The sequence below is a fragment of the Heptranchias perlo genome, chromosome 28 (assembly GCF_035084215.1).
Source record: "Heptranchias perlo isolate sHepPer1 chromosome 28, sHepPer1.hap1, whole genome shotgun sequence".
Taxonomy (NCBI): domain Eukaryota; kingdom Metazoa; phylum Chordata; class Chondrichthyes; order Hexanchiformes; family Hexanchidae; genus Heptranchias; species Heptranchias perlo.
The window spans coordinates 31,410,860-31,427,345 of NC_090352.1; the positions used below are offsets into that span (position 1 = coordinate 31,410,860).

The window sequence follows — 16,486 nt, forward strand, 5'->3', positions numbered from 1 at the left end:
TCAATCAAGTTCGTCAGACGCAACCTTCCCTTAACAAATCCATGTTGACTGTCCTTGATTAATCCGTGCCTTTCTAAATGACTGTTTATACTGTCCATCAGAATTGATTCCAATAATTTGCCCACCACCGAGTTTGACTAACTGGCCTGTAATTGCTAGGTCTATCCTTTTCTCCCTTTTTAAACAATGGTACGTCAGCAGTCCTCCAATCCTCCGGCACCAAGCCTGTAGCCAGGGAGGATTGGAAAATGATGATCAGAGCTTCCACTATTTCATCCCTTGCTTCTTTTAACAGCCTGGGATACATTTCATCTGGGCCTGCCGATTTATCTACTTTCAAAGGTGCTAAACCCCTTAATACTTCCTCTCTCACTATGCTTATCCCACTCCTCCTCCTTACCTTCTGTTCCCTCCCAAATGGTTTAGTCACAACCATCCTCGAAGGAGTGCTGGGTTAATGATTAAATCTCCAATATTAATTCACCCCCCTCACAGTGCCGTGCTCCAGGATCGTTTCTGATCAGGCTCTCAAAGAGATCATGAGCACCACTTTTCTACCACTCAACAAAAAACATATAGTAGTATCTTAGCGACAATTGATTTTTAAGGAGTCCTAATAGTGACAGCGTATATTTTAAAAAAATTCATCTGTCCTCCACACAAATTTTCTTCATGTAATTTGTTAGTAGTTTAATTGCTATTAATAAAGACTAGAACTTGGAAATAGCTGAATGGAGGAGGACAACCCATCAGTCAAAAACACAACACATTCAGGCACAGCACTTAAAGCTTAAATGAAAAAAATTGCCTCAAGCAACACAGCAGGGGTTGTCAGATCATTCGGCCACAACTGATTAGCTCAAACATTGGGTTGAAAAATTATTTGGATGACATTTTGGTCTGTGAGGTCAGTGTCTTGTGTACTGAACACTTCAAATGCATAAGTGATTTCAGCAGAAAAATAAGAGTGCAACATTTTTAAAATGTGAAAGTGTTACTGTTCCTATGTGTTAAAATGTTTTAAATAAGGAATTTAGCTTTTAGTTAGGTGAGAAAGCACCTGTGGAGAACTGGAAAATGCACTGGGAGCCAGTGTGGTTCAGCGAGGATAGGGGTGATGGGCAAGTGGGATGTAAATACTATTTTTATTTTAGGCTGAGTGTTTTTAACAACCCAAATTGAAATAATCCATCAAATCTTCTTAGTGTTTTTAAAATGTAAGCACAGGACTGTTGCATGCTTAAGCAAGCAATGATTTTTTTTAACTATAAGAACTTACTAGAAGGCTAAAAAGTGAGGTATAAGGTTCAATCTTTGTGGTGAAATATTTTTCTCTCAAAGCAAAAGTAGCTTCAACTGAAGCAAATGTTTTTAACTAACTTGTCTTCTGGTGAGAACAAAGAATCAACTATTGCTGGTGTTTGATCAACAATGAGGACGAGAAACACATGTGTTGACTGCGTAGCAGTTCCATCACAATTGACTTAACAAGTTCCCACCTGTGTTAACCATGTAAATCCAAGGAAAGAAAGAACTTGCGCCGTTCACAACTTCAGGACGTCCCAAAGTGCTTTACAGCCAATGAAGTACTTTTGAAATGAAGTCACTGTTGTAATGTAGGGACTCGCGGCAGCCAATTTACGCACAACGAGGTCCCACAAACAGCAATGAGATATTGACCATATTATCTGTTTTTTTAAAAGTGATGTTGGTTTAGGGATAAAAATTGGCCAGGACACCAAGGAGAACACCAAAGACCTTGCCACTGGCATAAGAATGAGTCACAGAACATCGTCCTTGTTAAGATCTTACAAATAATTTGAATTTAAGGATCATTAAAAATTAAATTCTTATCTTGGGTTTCTCCAACTTTCTTGTTTTGGCAAAGAATTAGCCGGACCTTGCAACCTCGACATTCTGTTTTGCTCTGAGCTGAGCTACAGATCCCATAGCCTCTCCATCACAAAGACTGCTGACTTCCATTTCCACAATATTGCCTGCCTCTGTGCCTACCTTAGTTCTTCAGCTGCTGAAACCCTTTTTACGTGCCAAGTTCATGTCCAGACTTAACTACTTGGCACTAGTTCTAGGCCTCCAATTCAAGGGGCCCATTAGGAAGGAGCACTCTGGGCACAAATTACAAAGGCATCGGAATCAGGAAATGTCAGTAATGGGGGAATTTTAATTTCTGAGGCATTCATTGGTCCAATGGTGAGGCATCTAGTATTGAGGGTAGGACAGCTGATAGATTTGTAGGTATCATATATGATTGTTTCCCAACACAACCTGTGAGTGAGGAAACGAAGGGTAATCAGGTACTCCATTCAATTTTAAGTGACCCTGATGCAGTATTAGACTTCCATGTTGGGGAGCACCTGATAACACTGTCCACGTTATTAGATTCAACTTGATCAGCCAAACCAAGGTCACCAAAAATTTAATGTTAGTTCCAGATTTCAAGAGGGCTTGATTCACAAAGATGGGAGTGGACTTCAATTGGGTTGATTGGGCGACCCTACCAGAAAAATGCAATACCTTTTAAAACAATCCTAATGCAAAATGGAAGCCATGTATGTCCCTAAAGTCAAAAGAAGGGCATATGGTAAAACAAAGCCAAAGTAGCTAACTGGTCATGTGCAAAGACAAATCAGACTTAAACAAATATATTTTTATAGACTAAAAGAAAATAGTTCTCAGGAGAACAGGAATAGGTGTCGATCACATCAAAAGAAAATGGAAGCTGCTTTCAGCGCAGTCAGTGGAGAAGATGATAGTGGATAACTGTGGTATCAATAATAAAATCTTTTTCAACTATGTTAGGAGTCAGAGGGCTATTGAAAGGATTTCTCAGGGTAGATTAAGGTGGACTCCGAGGATATGGCAACAATAGGAACTTGCATTTATATAGTGCCTTTAACGTGAAAAAATGTCCCACGGTACTTCAGAGAGGCATGACAAAAAAAATGGATGGCGAGCCAAAGGAGGCGATATTAGGAGGGGTGACCAAGAGAGGTGGATTTTCCTGAGAGTCTTAGAGGAAAGATACGTGGAGAGGCAGAGGGGTTAATGGGATGGATTTCCAGACTGTGTGGCTGAGACGGCTGAAGGCACAATGCTGGTGTGAAGGGAGGAGGGAATGCACAGGAGGTTGGAGTTGGATGAGTGGAAAATTCTAGGGGAGGGGGGTTGTTGGGCTGGAGGAGGTTACAGAGATAGAGGGGCAGGGTCATGAGAGATTCAAACACAGGGTAAGAATTTTAAATTGGAGGTGTTGGGGGTCTGGGAGCCAATGTAGGTCAGCAGGGATGGGAATGATGGATGAACTGGACTTGATATGGGAATGGATACAGGCAGCAGAGTTTTGGAAGTTTACAGAATGTGGAGGATTTGAAACTGGCCAGGAGAGTTTGGAGGTAACAGAGGCAAATGCTTCAGCAGCAGATGGGCTGAGGCGGGGGTAGAGACAAACGATGTTATAGAGGTAGGTGTTGTGATGGAGGAGATATGAGGTCAGAAGCTTAGCTTGGGTTGAATAGGGCACCCAATTTGCGAACAGTCTGGTTCAACCCGAGACAATGGCTGAGGAATGGGGTGGATAGGTGGCAAAGGTATAGAGTTTGTGGCAAGGAATGAAGGCGATGGTTTGGTCTTCCCACTGTTCAACTGGAGAAAATTACAGCTGATCCATGACTGGATGACAGACAGTTTGACAGCACAGAAGCAGTGAATGGGTCAAGAGGTAGTGGCGAAGTAAAGCTGGCTGTCATCAGCGTACATGTGGGAGATGACTCCATGTGTTTGGATGATGTCACCGAGGGACAGCATGTAAATAAGGAAGCGGGTGAATACAGAAATAATGATGCTAATGCGCAGATGCTCTGGCTATAAATAGATAACTAAGAGTGGAACCAAGTGAAAACACGCTCACTGAGCTGGACAACAAAGCAGGTGTTGGAGAAGGAAATTGTGGTTGATTAAGTTTTAAATGATTATTTTGCAATAGTCTTTACTCCTGAAGACAATGCTCAGTTACCAATAATGCAGTGTACAGTTGACTCTAAAGCTGGAATTTAAAAAAAATTCATTCATGGGATGTGGGCGTCGCTGGCGAGGCCAGCATATATTGCCCATCTCTAATTGTCCTTGAGAAGGTGGTGGTGAGCCGCCTTCTTGAACCGCTGCAGTCGTGTCGTGAAGGTTCTCCCACGGTGCTGTTAGGAAGGGAGTTCCAGGATTTTGACCCAGTGTCAAAGTAGATGCGCATTATGGGGTTGAATTTCCTTTGGGGTTACCTTACTCTCTGCTGTAACTTTGGAAGAGCCGCTGAAAGCCCGGAAAAATAACGTAATCGGTGTTTGCACTGTTATTCTGTGGTTTCCACAATCCTTCCGTTGACGTTATGGCGGATAAGTGGGACAACCCCGGTGAAAATTCACCCTGTCCTGGAAAAATAAAAGGGTTCAAAACACATTGGGCGGCTGGTCCTGGTGACATTCACCCGAGGGTGCTCAAAAAAGTGGGAGCTGTGCTCAGTAAGCCCCTTATACATATATTTAACAGCTCGCTAGAGTCTGGGATTGCTCCCATGGACTGGAGGAAGGCCCACTTGGGTGCCAATATACAAAAAGTACAGCACGGCGGAACCAGGAAACGACAGGCCCATTAGCCTGACTTAAGTTGTTGGAAAGTTGCTCAAAGGGATCATTAGATATAACTCTGTATGACCAACTTGACAGAGATGGGATTAATAGAGGCTCTCCACATGGTTTCTGGAAAATATCTTACCAACCCAGCTGAATTTTGAGGAAAATACTAGATTGTTGGAAAATAGGCAGTTCGATTGACATTATAGGCCTAGATTTTCAAAAACTTTTTGACAAAGTGCCACACAATAGACTACTAAACAAGCTAGAATCCTGTGATATCGGCAAGCAGATTTTGGGTTGGATAAGGAATTAGTTGCATTCTCATAGACAGACGGTTGTTATTAATGTAAGCAGTTCTGCAGGTGGACCGGTTACTAGTGGAGTCCTGCAGTGATCAGTGTTTGGACTGCTGCTCTTCACAATCTTTATTAATGATTTGGATGAAGGTGTCAGGGAAATTTAGAAAGTTCATGGACGATACCAAGATTTGAGAGAGTGTTAGGACCTTGGAAGAGAAAAAACAATTATAAACAACTCTAGATGCGATGGAGGAACGGGCAGGTGTCTGGCAGCTGTCATTTAATAAAGATAAATTTAATGTTATGCAAGTGGGCTGCCTAATGCCAAGCATATGTATACCACGCAAGGTTCAGAGCTTTTAAGGTTCACAATCAGTGCAAAAGCATATAGAGTATTAAGGATGCATTGCTAGAATGATACAATAAAAAAACCACTATGCTGTCCTTGTATAAGACCTTGGTTAGGCCTCACCTAGAATACTATGTCCAGTTTTGGTCCCCTCACGTGATGGGTGATATAGAGGCCTTGGAAAAGGTTCACAGGATGACCACTAAACTGATACCTAGCTTAATGACCCATCACACCAGTTCTCACCGACTTACACTGGCTCTGCACCCCTCAATTTAAAATCCTAATCGTATTTAAATCTCTCTATGGTTTCACTCCACCCCATCTCTGCAATCTCATCCACTCATTTATGTCCTTCTGAAAACTCCATTCCTTTGATGCAGCCCTCCCTGCGCCTCACCATTAGCAACAGAGCCTTCAGCCATGTGGGGCCTACTCTCTCCTATTCCCTTCCTAAATCGTTCCATCACTTTCCTCCTTTAAAAACTGCCTTTGACCAAGCTTTTGGTCACCCCTCCTAATCTCTCCTTTCCTGGCTCAGGGTCACTTTTACATAAGCCCCTGAAGCACCTTTGGACAATTATGTTAAAGGTGCTATATTGTCAGTTTTAATGTTACATTTATTTTGCATGTTTCATGTCCCCAGGATATCCCAAAGTATTCAGAGCCAATTAATTACTTTTGAAGTGTACTCATTGTTTATGTAGCCAAATGTGGCAGCAAATTTGCCCAGAGCAAGGTCCCATAAAAAAAAGTGATAAATGACCAGTTGATGTTTTTGGGTGGTGTTGGCATGGGATAATTGTTGGCCAGGACATTGGAAGAACTCCCTTGCTCTTTTTCAAATAGTGCCACTTGCACAGGTAGGACCAATAGTTTAATGTCTCATCTGAAAGATGGCACCTCCAACACTCTCTCCCGGTTGCACAAAAGTGGCAGCCTAGATTACGTGCTTGAGTCATGCAGTGGGGCTCGAAACCATAACTTTGACTCAGAGAGTGTGCAACCACTGAGTTAAGCTGACACTTGGTAAAATATTCTTCTTTCTTTCCTTGTCTTGCCTGTGCTACACACACAACCCTAGCTGAGAGTGTGACAGTAATTGGATTCAGTCAATACCATTCTGCAAATGGCTGCCACGCCAATGGGTATCTCTACAACATGATTGAGATTGTTTTCATGTCCCATATTTGGCGAGTGGGTGATGGGTGGGTAAAGAATGCAAAAGCAGTCCTAAATCACAATATATTGAAATATGTGTCACTTCCATTAATCATTTTTCTTTCTTCCCCACCCAAAATTATATATTTTCACAAAAGATTCAGTTGAAACAAAAATGGTAGTTTTGTCACTACCCAGATCAAAACACAAGTCACTAGTAAAATACCGTGCTGAGACACTAAAATAAAGCATTTACTATTTACATTTTCCATGCGAAACTTTTATTAGAAAGCATTAAAAACAGTACGAAGAACAAATAGGGTTTCCCAAGCAGAAAAATTATTTCCCGAACTATTTTACCATTTGTGGAGGGGATGGGCTGAACGGCCTCCTGTGCTGTAACCATTCCATTCTATGATTCTATGGGGTCGGATAACGGAGACTTCAATTCCCTTCGAACTCAAAACTATTTTAATGCTCATCGACTACTGCCTCAACAAGTGGCAGCTGAAATTCATTTAGCCAGTGAAGTTACGAGCAATGATCAACTGAGCATCCGGTAACCTTTTGGAAACCGCAGAAACATTTCTGCTCTTAAAAAAAACTGAATAAAAGATTAGAATGTCTACATTATTTAAACTAGGAAGACTGCAACTGCTGCAAAAAGTAAAAACTGAAAATACACAGATCTGTCATCTGAAAAAGACCGGTTACTTTTTCAGGTGGAGACCTCTTTTCAAAATTGATGGACAATTTGTGTTTTAAGCCTTTACGGTTTTTTTTAATTCCAGATTTCTGCCATTCATAGCTTTTCTTTTCATTGCTACTGTTTATTGAATATAAGTGCATGTTTTTAGGATGACAACAGTCCTTTCATCAGAAGGCAAATAAGTGCCTTTGAACTTCAGCTCAGACTCTGTGTAGAGCAATGTGGCTGACCTCTTTGGTTTATGCAAAAGAATTGAAAAAAGGCAATATTCTTTAAGTTTTGGTAGCTGTACAGAATGGTCTTGCTTCTAGCATTTACAGAAAATCCACTTTCATTGATGTGATGGAAAACTATTATGACAGATTCAGAGAACATGGAGTGCACGGAGTTAAATCATAACAATGCACTCTGACCCTCCTGATGATTTGTAAGTGTGCAGTAGTTTTATTTACTGGAAGCAAAGGTTATTTGATCTTTATACATGACGCAACCTTTGGACAGGAACAGGAGACACACTAGTGCCAAGGTGAATAACCTATCAATTTTAACTTGCTCTAAAAAAAAAATTGACATTTTCCATTAGCTACCAAGCAACTTCACAATCAATGGAAGTATTTTTCTAAAAAGAGATGGGGAGGAGGAAAGTGATCAACCCAAATAGTCATTTTCAATGCTGATGCTCTTAAGACTCAATTTTCTTCTAGTAGTGAAGTAGATGACTGGCTTCTCTCTCCTACCACCTCCCCAACACACCTGAAGAGTGCTGCTCTTATTACAGCAAGGCAGCCCCCACAAATGAGCTTGCCAGAGATAACCAAATTCATAACCACTGACCTCCAATTCCAAACATTCATCACCTGGGAGAACAGGCTGTGGACTTTGCCATCCTGAACAGTAGTGTTGCTGTAGGGCTAGAATCCAAGGTAAGTTTCACTCCTCATTATCAAGTACACTGTCCTGTTACAAAGCTGCACAATTCCAGGGTCAGTATCTTGACCAGTGATGTGAAAGCATCAGTATGGCCCTAGACTCTTGAAATCAATGGTATAGTAAAAATAATCCACCAGACAAGGAGGAAGGAAAAAAAACACAGCAGTTTTGTATGCATTTTAATAGTCTTTACCAATTGGTACATTAAGATTTTAATATGCAGAAAACATGAATAAATCTTGTTTTACACAGTTTGATAGCAACAAATCTTACTGTAAAACACACAGCAGTATATACATTCCTTAACTGATTGCTTGTACTGTGTCAATAGCTCAATTATCTTCTCACAGTCCTGGTACTTATAATTGCACCCTTTGCTTCTGCTTGCAAAATTACTTCTTGCCATAGTGTCAGTGATGAGTACAACGTCTACTTGGAGGTTCACTACTGGTCTTCAGGAACACCTTAGGAACACTGAGGGAAAAGGCAGGACTAGAAAGCAGCCAATCACATGATACAGTGGGAATGGCAAAGGTCAATTAACAGCCAGTAAAATAGCTGACAAAACAGAGTCTGAAGGGTTAAAAATGGCTCCAGTGGAAATGGCCATTTAAGAAGAGTTTGAACCAGGCAATTCACAAAAAGAGGAAGAGGCAAATAGGAGAAGCAGGGTACTGACAGTAGACTGGGCTTGGTGAGTCTATAACCAAGCTTTCAAAACTACAGTGCTCCATAGCCCCTTACACTTGCTAGCTACTAGGTTTGTTTAGTGCCTTGGACATAGCATTGGTCACACCATACACGCACTGAAGAAAGCAGGACGGTTTTTTGTTGTTTTAAAGTGCAAGATGCTATACAAGTTTTCTTTTCAACTTCAACGAAGGCCAAATCGTACTAGATGGTTTCAACCAATATATATTGAAGCGGTTTATATTAAAGTCACCCACGATTTGGAATAGGGCACATGGGTGGTTAAGGGCTCATTTCTGGAATGCGTAATGGGTTTAAAAATTATTTTGGTTCATGCGTTTCAGTTACCAAGTGAATGTACAGATTACTCCATTTAAGAGCAGTTTCCTCTTTAAAACAATTGTTTCCTATGTACACATTTTTGGATCAAAAAATGGAAAGGCAAAAGCAATTTTGGTCAAGACAGTAGGTTTTATTATTGAAAAATTCTACGTGCTCCTAAAAGGAATGAACTGTATTCCACATGTAATAATGCTTTAATGATATCACAGATTGATGTGAAAACAAATACAAAGACAGCTATTTCAGGCCTTGAGTTTAATCGGTTCAGAAAATATTTCTTCAACTTTTGTTTTTTTAATAAGCTAAAATAGTTGCAAACACTTCAAAGCTGAGCTACCACAACTACTGCTTCAATTTCTTCACAGCACCACAAGCTTTAATACCGTACCACTGAAACTTAATTTTTGATATATGTGCTAGCATTCTCTAGTTGCAGAGTATCCAACAGGAGTGCCATTGTCGGTCAAGTATGCTAATTTTGACAAAGTGCTTTTAACAAAAATTACCAGCAAAAAACCCTGAAATGTGACTGGATATTTTTGACCAACACATGGCCCCGGTGCTTGCCATAAACTGTCTGTACTTAACTTGGTTGATTGAACTTTGCTTTAATTGTAAGGCTTCAGGAAAGGCGGTGGCCATAATGGGCATTTACTACCCATTGGGGTGCATGCAAGAGTATGTTTCGAGTTCTGAAAGCAGTAATACTGCCTTTGAATGAAGTTTGGAAACTTGGAAGAATTGTGTAAATTGACATTAATATATTTTTGACTAGGGGAGGAAAGGGAAGGGAAAGAGAAATGCAGCTTATTTAACAATCTTGGCTTTTCGTTAACAGTTATGGGCACCTTTGTTACAATATTTAATCTGGAATGCAATCACATCAAATATATCTGCCAGAGTTGAAATCTTCTATTTGCCAGGAGAAATACCAGTAAGCAAACTTTATAGGATGTTTATACACGAAATATTACACTTCAACTCACTAAATGTTTAAGGTGAGGCTTAATGTGGAATATATAGAATAACCTGAGCTGTAATAGAAGGTATGAAAGTGCTGAGAAAATAAATTCTTGGCGTATCAACTCCAGTAGAGTGATAGAGTCTCTTCTGCAGGTAACAGTTGCTACTGTCCAAATCACCAGGTTTCAGATTTCTTTTAAAAATCAAATATTTCCAGGCAGCACAATTTATATTAGATATGGAAACACTAATCCAGTAGCAGACCGGATTCTAGTTATCATATGCTTGCAGTTAGTTAGTTGCTTGACAAAAGCTTTGCATTAGAACTGCTGCTAAAGTGTGATATCTTTGCCGCACCAGTGTATTGCAGAATTTAGGAAAGACCGAGTCACAAGTATAAGGTCAGAATATCAGCATAAACACACAAAATGAACAGTGCAGCTCTCTCGTCAAGGCTAACTTCATTAGAATTTTGATTGGCAACTGGGAACTTAACCCAATGCAACTATAAATTACCATTCCGCATTCATTACTCTAAGTTTAAAATATTACACGTGATGCACTGCATGTAATTTACAGCGGCTATTGTGAATTACCCACTAATGAGCACATTGTTCCTTCCAAAATCAATGCTCTGTTTACAGATTCACAATGTTGGAATTATCTGGCTGTTTTATTGTCACTGCTATTGAACTACAGAAGTTACAATGGCAGGCGGCCACAGAATTCACAAAACATCACTGCACACTCTCCAGAATGAACAAGAAATTGCATTGATTGGACACGACAAAGCAGAACTTGATGCAATTCCTATTGCTGATGTGACATTTTAAGATGCACTTTTTTTCCTCTTTCGACACTGGTTCCTTCATAAGCTATACATTATTTTCCTTCCAGGAAACAGGTTCAGTTCATCCAACGGTATTTTATAAATGTACCACAGGAAGTGGGGGGGGGGGGGGTGCGGGGGGGGAGGGAGGGAGAGGAGGGGTGGTGGCGGCTATGTGCAAAATTGTTCAGAGAAATGAAAAATTAGAAATGTTTTCAAAATAAATCCAAGGACAGACTTTAAACTGGACTATTGGCTTAAAGTCAAGTTTTAAAAAACAGCATGGTGCACATCTCACTGCAACAAAAAAAAGCAAAAGGCCTTTTTAATGATTCATTATTCTAAAGCACCATTTGAACTGATAGATACAGCTAATAGACTTCAACAAAGCATATTTTACACCATTCTGTCCTAGAAATTAAATTTTCTTAAATATTTGAAGTCACAGAGTGCATCCTTTAGAAAATAATTGGCCCCTGCTTCAAGCAGGGTGTGTTGATGGGATTAGGCACAAGGTTTTCATACGTTTTAAATAAAAGAACAGCTATTAAAACAAATTGCACTAGTTACTACAAAATCTATCCCTCCATGTTTTTTTTCTAGACATTTACAAAAAAAGTGTTCAGTTTAAAATGACTCAGTATCTTAGTTAAAAGTGTTGCATATTTAGTGGCTTTTTTCATGGTATGAATAATTGTCACTAAAATATTTTTTTAAAACATATGAACACAATGTGTCTATTATGGGAAATGGTGCTACAAAGTTAGTCATTAGAAGCATCATTTTTTAAAGCAAGCTAAGTATTCACTTGAAATTTTTCAGTTTTAAGGCTATATACTGTCCAATCTAACTAGTTAACAGTGTGCACTAAAATAGACTTGTCAGTGCTCAGATGCAATGCTGTTTGAAGTGGTTTGTGGTTAATGTAATCCTTGGATAGCACGCACCCAAAGATGTTACTTTTTGATTCTCAATAAAGTTACAATGTAATCATAAAACAGTTATCTTTGCAGGGGTCAACTGTTTGAACCAGTTTTCTTCAGCAGTCACCAGTAAGACCTTATATTTGATCATTGTCACTGCATTTCAAGGTTGGGGGAGGGTGACGTGTAGGCTTAAAAAGATAAGTAGTCTCATTTATTATATATTGTGAAAGCCAACTTTAAAATGGAATTATTTGTGATTGTTAATCCCAGCCCGAGTGGGAGATCTAACAATGGTCTTCAGAATTCATTCCGTTGCAATTTTGAGTTCACTGGATTCTTGGTTGTAATCACTTATATGGGGTTAACAGAATGGTAGACAATTTATGAACAACACACCTACGCACTCCTTAAATGAGCCCTAGTACCAACACTGAAAGTGATTTAAGGATTACGGAATCAGCACATTTGGTGCGCTTTAGACTACAATGACGGTGAAAATAAAGACCATTTCCAATGACTGAGAACACCATTGTCGATTTAATTTCAGAGTCATTTTTAGTGCCCTAATTATCCATTCAACTTCTGCTTTCCAGGTCTAATATGACCAATGCTAGCCCTTGTTCTTTACCTATGGTACTTCTAGACAACGTATGTAATTTACAGTATACAATTCGGATTCACCATGCATGAATACTTTTGTGTAACATTTAATAGCTCAATCTACATCCAGAATAATTTACATGAAAGGACAATAGTTATTAAACAGAGCTCGATGGGTAACCATGGTAACTGAGTGCATCCGGAGGGGTGGGGGTTTTGGGTGGTTAGGAAGGGGGAAAGGAGGGGAAGGAGAAAAAAACAGAAGATCAATTCTATCAGCGGCACTCCCAGACCTTTACCGTTTGATCTACGCTTCCAGTGACAACAAATGGACCCGTCTTGTGGAAATCTGTGGAAGAAGATGAGGATTAGAAACAAGAGACAAAAAAAGTCAAGACATGGCAGTTCATTGAATCACTGACATCAAAACTATTCAAAAGATAACTCCCAAAGAAAGCTCACTTTTTCTGACCATTAAAGCAAACAGGAGTTATATATAACATTTGGGTTTCTTAATTTAGGAAACCTAGTTAAGGTCCCAGGACCACAGTGTAGGATGGTACGGGGGTTGAAATGAGGTAAATCGAGACGTGGTGATTAGGCTATGCCAAGCTCGGATTCTAAGACTGAAAAATTGCAGGAGGAAGAGGACAGACAGTAAGGAGTTCCATAATTTTGAGATCCTGAGAAAGAATGATATTAAGAAAAGGTGTGATGAGTCTCAAGTTCAATTGTAGTGAAGAAGTGTGTGCAGCATGGCATATTTGGAAGCTCAGGAGGAAAAACAGAAAGGTTAGAGGAACACTGACCACAGTAGTTCTAATAAAACAGACATAAAAGTTGTTATGGAGATGGGTTACAGGAGAGAGGGCAAGAGAAGGATCACCCATATGATAAACAGCTTCCTCATCTTGGAGTACATGAGGTACTAGAAGAATCGCTCCAGATATGGGAGTAGTTTTCAAGTTTTAAGACAGTTTTGGGCTTTATATATAGTTAAAAATTATTGCGGAAGAAGGCGTTTGCCACAAAAACGGAAATCTAATTTTTTTTAGAAGCAGCTTTAGCAATGGAAATGAGGGATGCCACTGGAGATAGGGAGCTCAACTATACCAATTCATGGAAGACTAAGGGTTCAGCCAAAAGCAAAAGATGGTAGTTGTTGTTTGGATTTATATAATGTTAAGAAACTCTTTCTTTGAAGAACTAAAAGAGACAAGACTTCAATCTCATTACTATGGGCAGACAGCTGGGGGGAGGGGCATCAAACAGCCTGCTGCACACCTCATAGCAACTTATCAGAGCTACAAGAACTGGGACCTGGGAGGGAATCACCTCCTCACCCCAAACAGCTTAGGTAGTGCATGGCCCAGGGTGATCAACGGAATTACTTCCATGCTATACAATTTTTGTAATTGATTCAAATCATTGTGGTAGCATCCCCCCAAAAAATTACAATTAAGTGTAAATTAGAAAACTATGGTTATTGTAAACAGAACTATATAACACTATAGGAACTTTTCATTAGATTTATATCTTTATAATGAAAGTTTCCTCATATTAATTTATTTGTCAACTATACCCAACTAAGATTTATCTTTTAAATTTTGAAATAAAAGCCTCAACACCAGATTGAACTGCATTATATAAATCAAGTGCAACAGTAATATTCTCTAATTTGACTGGGACATTAGTGCAAAAATACACAAACATTAAATCAATACATAAAATTAATGGATGCAGTACAAAAATCTTGAACAGCTTCAGAGTTAGAATGTATAAAATACAAAGACATCTTGTGAACAAAAGATCACACACATGGCATAAATCCTCAACCATCCATTATAAAATACAGGCTATATTAATTGGGATAACTGGAGCAAAAAACAAGAGATTATGCATGTTAGCTAATTTATACCCAGTCTCAACAGTTATTATATTCAATGCCCTAAAAGAAAGGAATTGATAAATAAATTCAAATATTTACAGACTTAAAGCTACCCCAGTCAAATTAGTTTTTTTTCTGGTTTGGGGAGGGGGAGGGGTTAGGTATCAGTTGTTCTTGGCTCCTGGGCTATCAATTTAGGGGTAAATTAGAAGTTGCTAAATGGCAACATGTTTGAGATCAAAATGGTCACCTGCAAGGTTTGTCTGCAATTGAATCAATTCAATTACATCAATTATCCTATAGGCTTAAACAAACAAATATTACACATAGTTGGATGTGTCAGAAGTGTGAGAATGTGGAACAACTTTTATGTTTGTTATGCCAATGTCCTGGGGCGCCCTTTTTGGGTAGATATATTGAAATGTGACATAGGAACGAGTTCGCCATTCAACCCCTCGAGCCTGCTCCGCCATTCAATTAGATCATGGCTGATCTGCACCTCAACTCCATTTACCCGCCTTTGCTCCATATCCCTGGATACCCTTACCTATCAAAAATCTATTTATCTCAGTCTTGAAAGCTCCATTTATCCTAGCATTCATAGCCTTTTGGCAGGTGGGGGGGGGGCAGGGGGGAAAAAAAAGAGTTCCAGATTTCTACTTGGTGTGAAAAAGTGCTTCCTGATTTTGCTCCTGATTGGCCTAATTTTATTACGTCCCCATGTTCTTGATTTCCCCACCAGAGGAAATAGTTTCTCTGTATTTACCCTATCAAATCCTTTTAATATTTTAAACACCTCAATCTTCTATACTCAAGGGAATACAAACCAAGTTTATGCAATCTGTACTCATAATTTAACCCCTAAACCCCAATGAATCTGCAATGCACCCCCACCAATGCCAGTATATCCTTCCTGAGGTGCGGTGCCCAAAACTGAACTTAGTACTCCAGACCAAGGCTCTATACAACTGAAGCATAACTTCCTCCCCTTTGTATTCCAGCCCCCTTGAGATAAAGGCCAACATTCCATTAGCCTTTCTGATTGCTTTTTGTACCTGTCTACTAGCTTTTAATGATTTGTGAATTTGGGCTCCCAAATCTCTCTGCTCCTCTACAGTTTCTAGTTTCTCACCATTTAGAAAATAAATCGATTTATCTTTCTTGGGTCCAAAATAGATGGCTTCACACTTACCTCAAGAAGGATATACTGGCATTGGTGGGGGTGCATTGCAGATTCACCAGAGTAAAACTGGGGTTTAGGGGGTTAAATTCCCCCCCAAAACGCTATGGAAGCTAGGACAAATGGAACCTTCAAGACTGAGATAAATAGATTTTTGCTAGGTAAGGGTATCAAGGGATATGGAGCAAAGGCGGGTAAATGGAGTTGAGGTGCAGGTCAGCCATGATCTCAATTTTCCATAGTTTTTCCCACTCATTTAATCTGTCTACATCCCTTTGCACTTACTGTCGCTCCTAACTTAGTCATTTGCAAACTTCGATATATAACTTGCATTTATATATGCCTTTAATGTAGTAAAACGTCCCAAGGCACTTCACAGGAGCGTTATCAAACAAAATTTAACACCGAGCCACATAAGATGGTGTTAGGACAGGTGACCAAAAGCTTGGTCAAAAAGGTAGGTTTTAAAGGAGTGTCTTAAATGAGAGAGGGGAAGATAGGTGGAGAGGTTTAGGGAGGGAATTTCAGAGGTGAGGGCCTAGACAGCTGAAGGCACGGCCGCCAATGGTGGAGCGACTAAAATTGGGGATGCGCAAGAGGCAAGAATTGGAGAAGCGCAGAGATCTCGGAGGGTTGTAGGGCTGGAAGAGGTTACAGAAATAGGGAGGGGCAAGGCCATGGAGGGATTTGAAAACAAGGATGAGAATTTTAAAATCGAGGCATTCCCGGACTGGGAGCCAATGTAGGTCCGCGAGCACAGCAGTGATGGGAGAACAGGACTTGGTGCAAGTTAGGATACGGGCAGCAGAGTTTGGATGAGCTCAAGTTTATGGAGGGTGGAAGATGGAAGAGCATTGGAATAGTCCAGTCTGGAGGTAACAAAGGCATGGATGAGGGTTTCAGCGGTAGATAAGCTGAGGCAAGGGCAAAGACAGGCGATAATGCGGAGGTGGAAGTAGGTGGTCTTGGTGATG

At 39.9% G+C, this 16,486-nt stretch overlaps 1 protein-coding gene across 1 annotated transcript in view; it reads right to left on the reverse strand.

Annotated features, from left to right (window-relative positions):
• Nucleotides 1-8,260: 8,260 nt before the first annotated feature.
• Nucleotides 8,261-16,486, reverse strand: part of LOC137345011 (lissencephaly-1 homolog) — a 111,540-nt gene continuing 103,314 nt past the window's right edge. Inside the window, exon 11 of the mRNA XM_068008350.1 lies at nt 8,261-12,793. Within this exon, the coding sequence (XP_067864451.1) occupies nt 12,720-12,793 (74 nt within the window). The 3' untranslated portion in view covers nt 8,261-12,719. The remainder of the gene's footprint in view (nt 12,794-16,486) is intronic.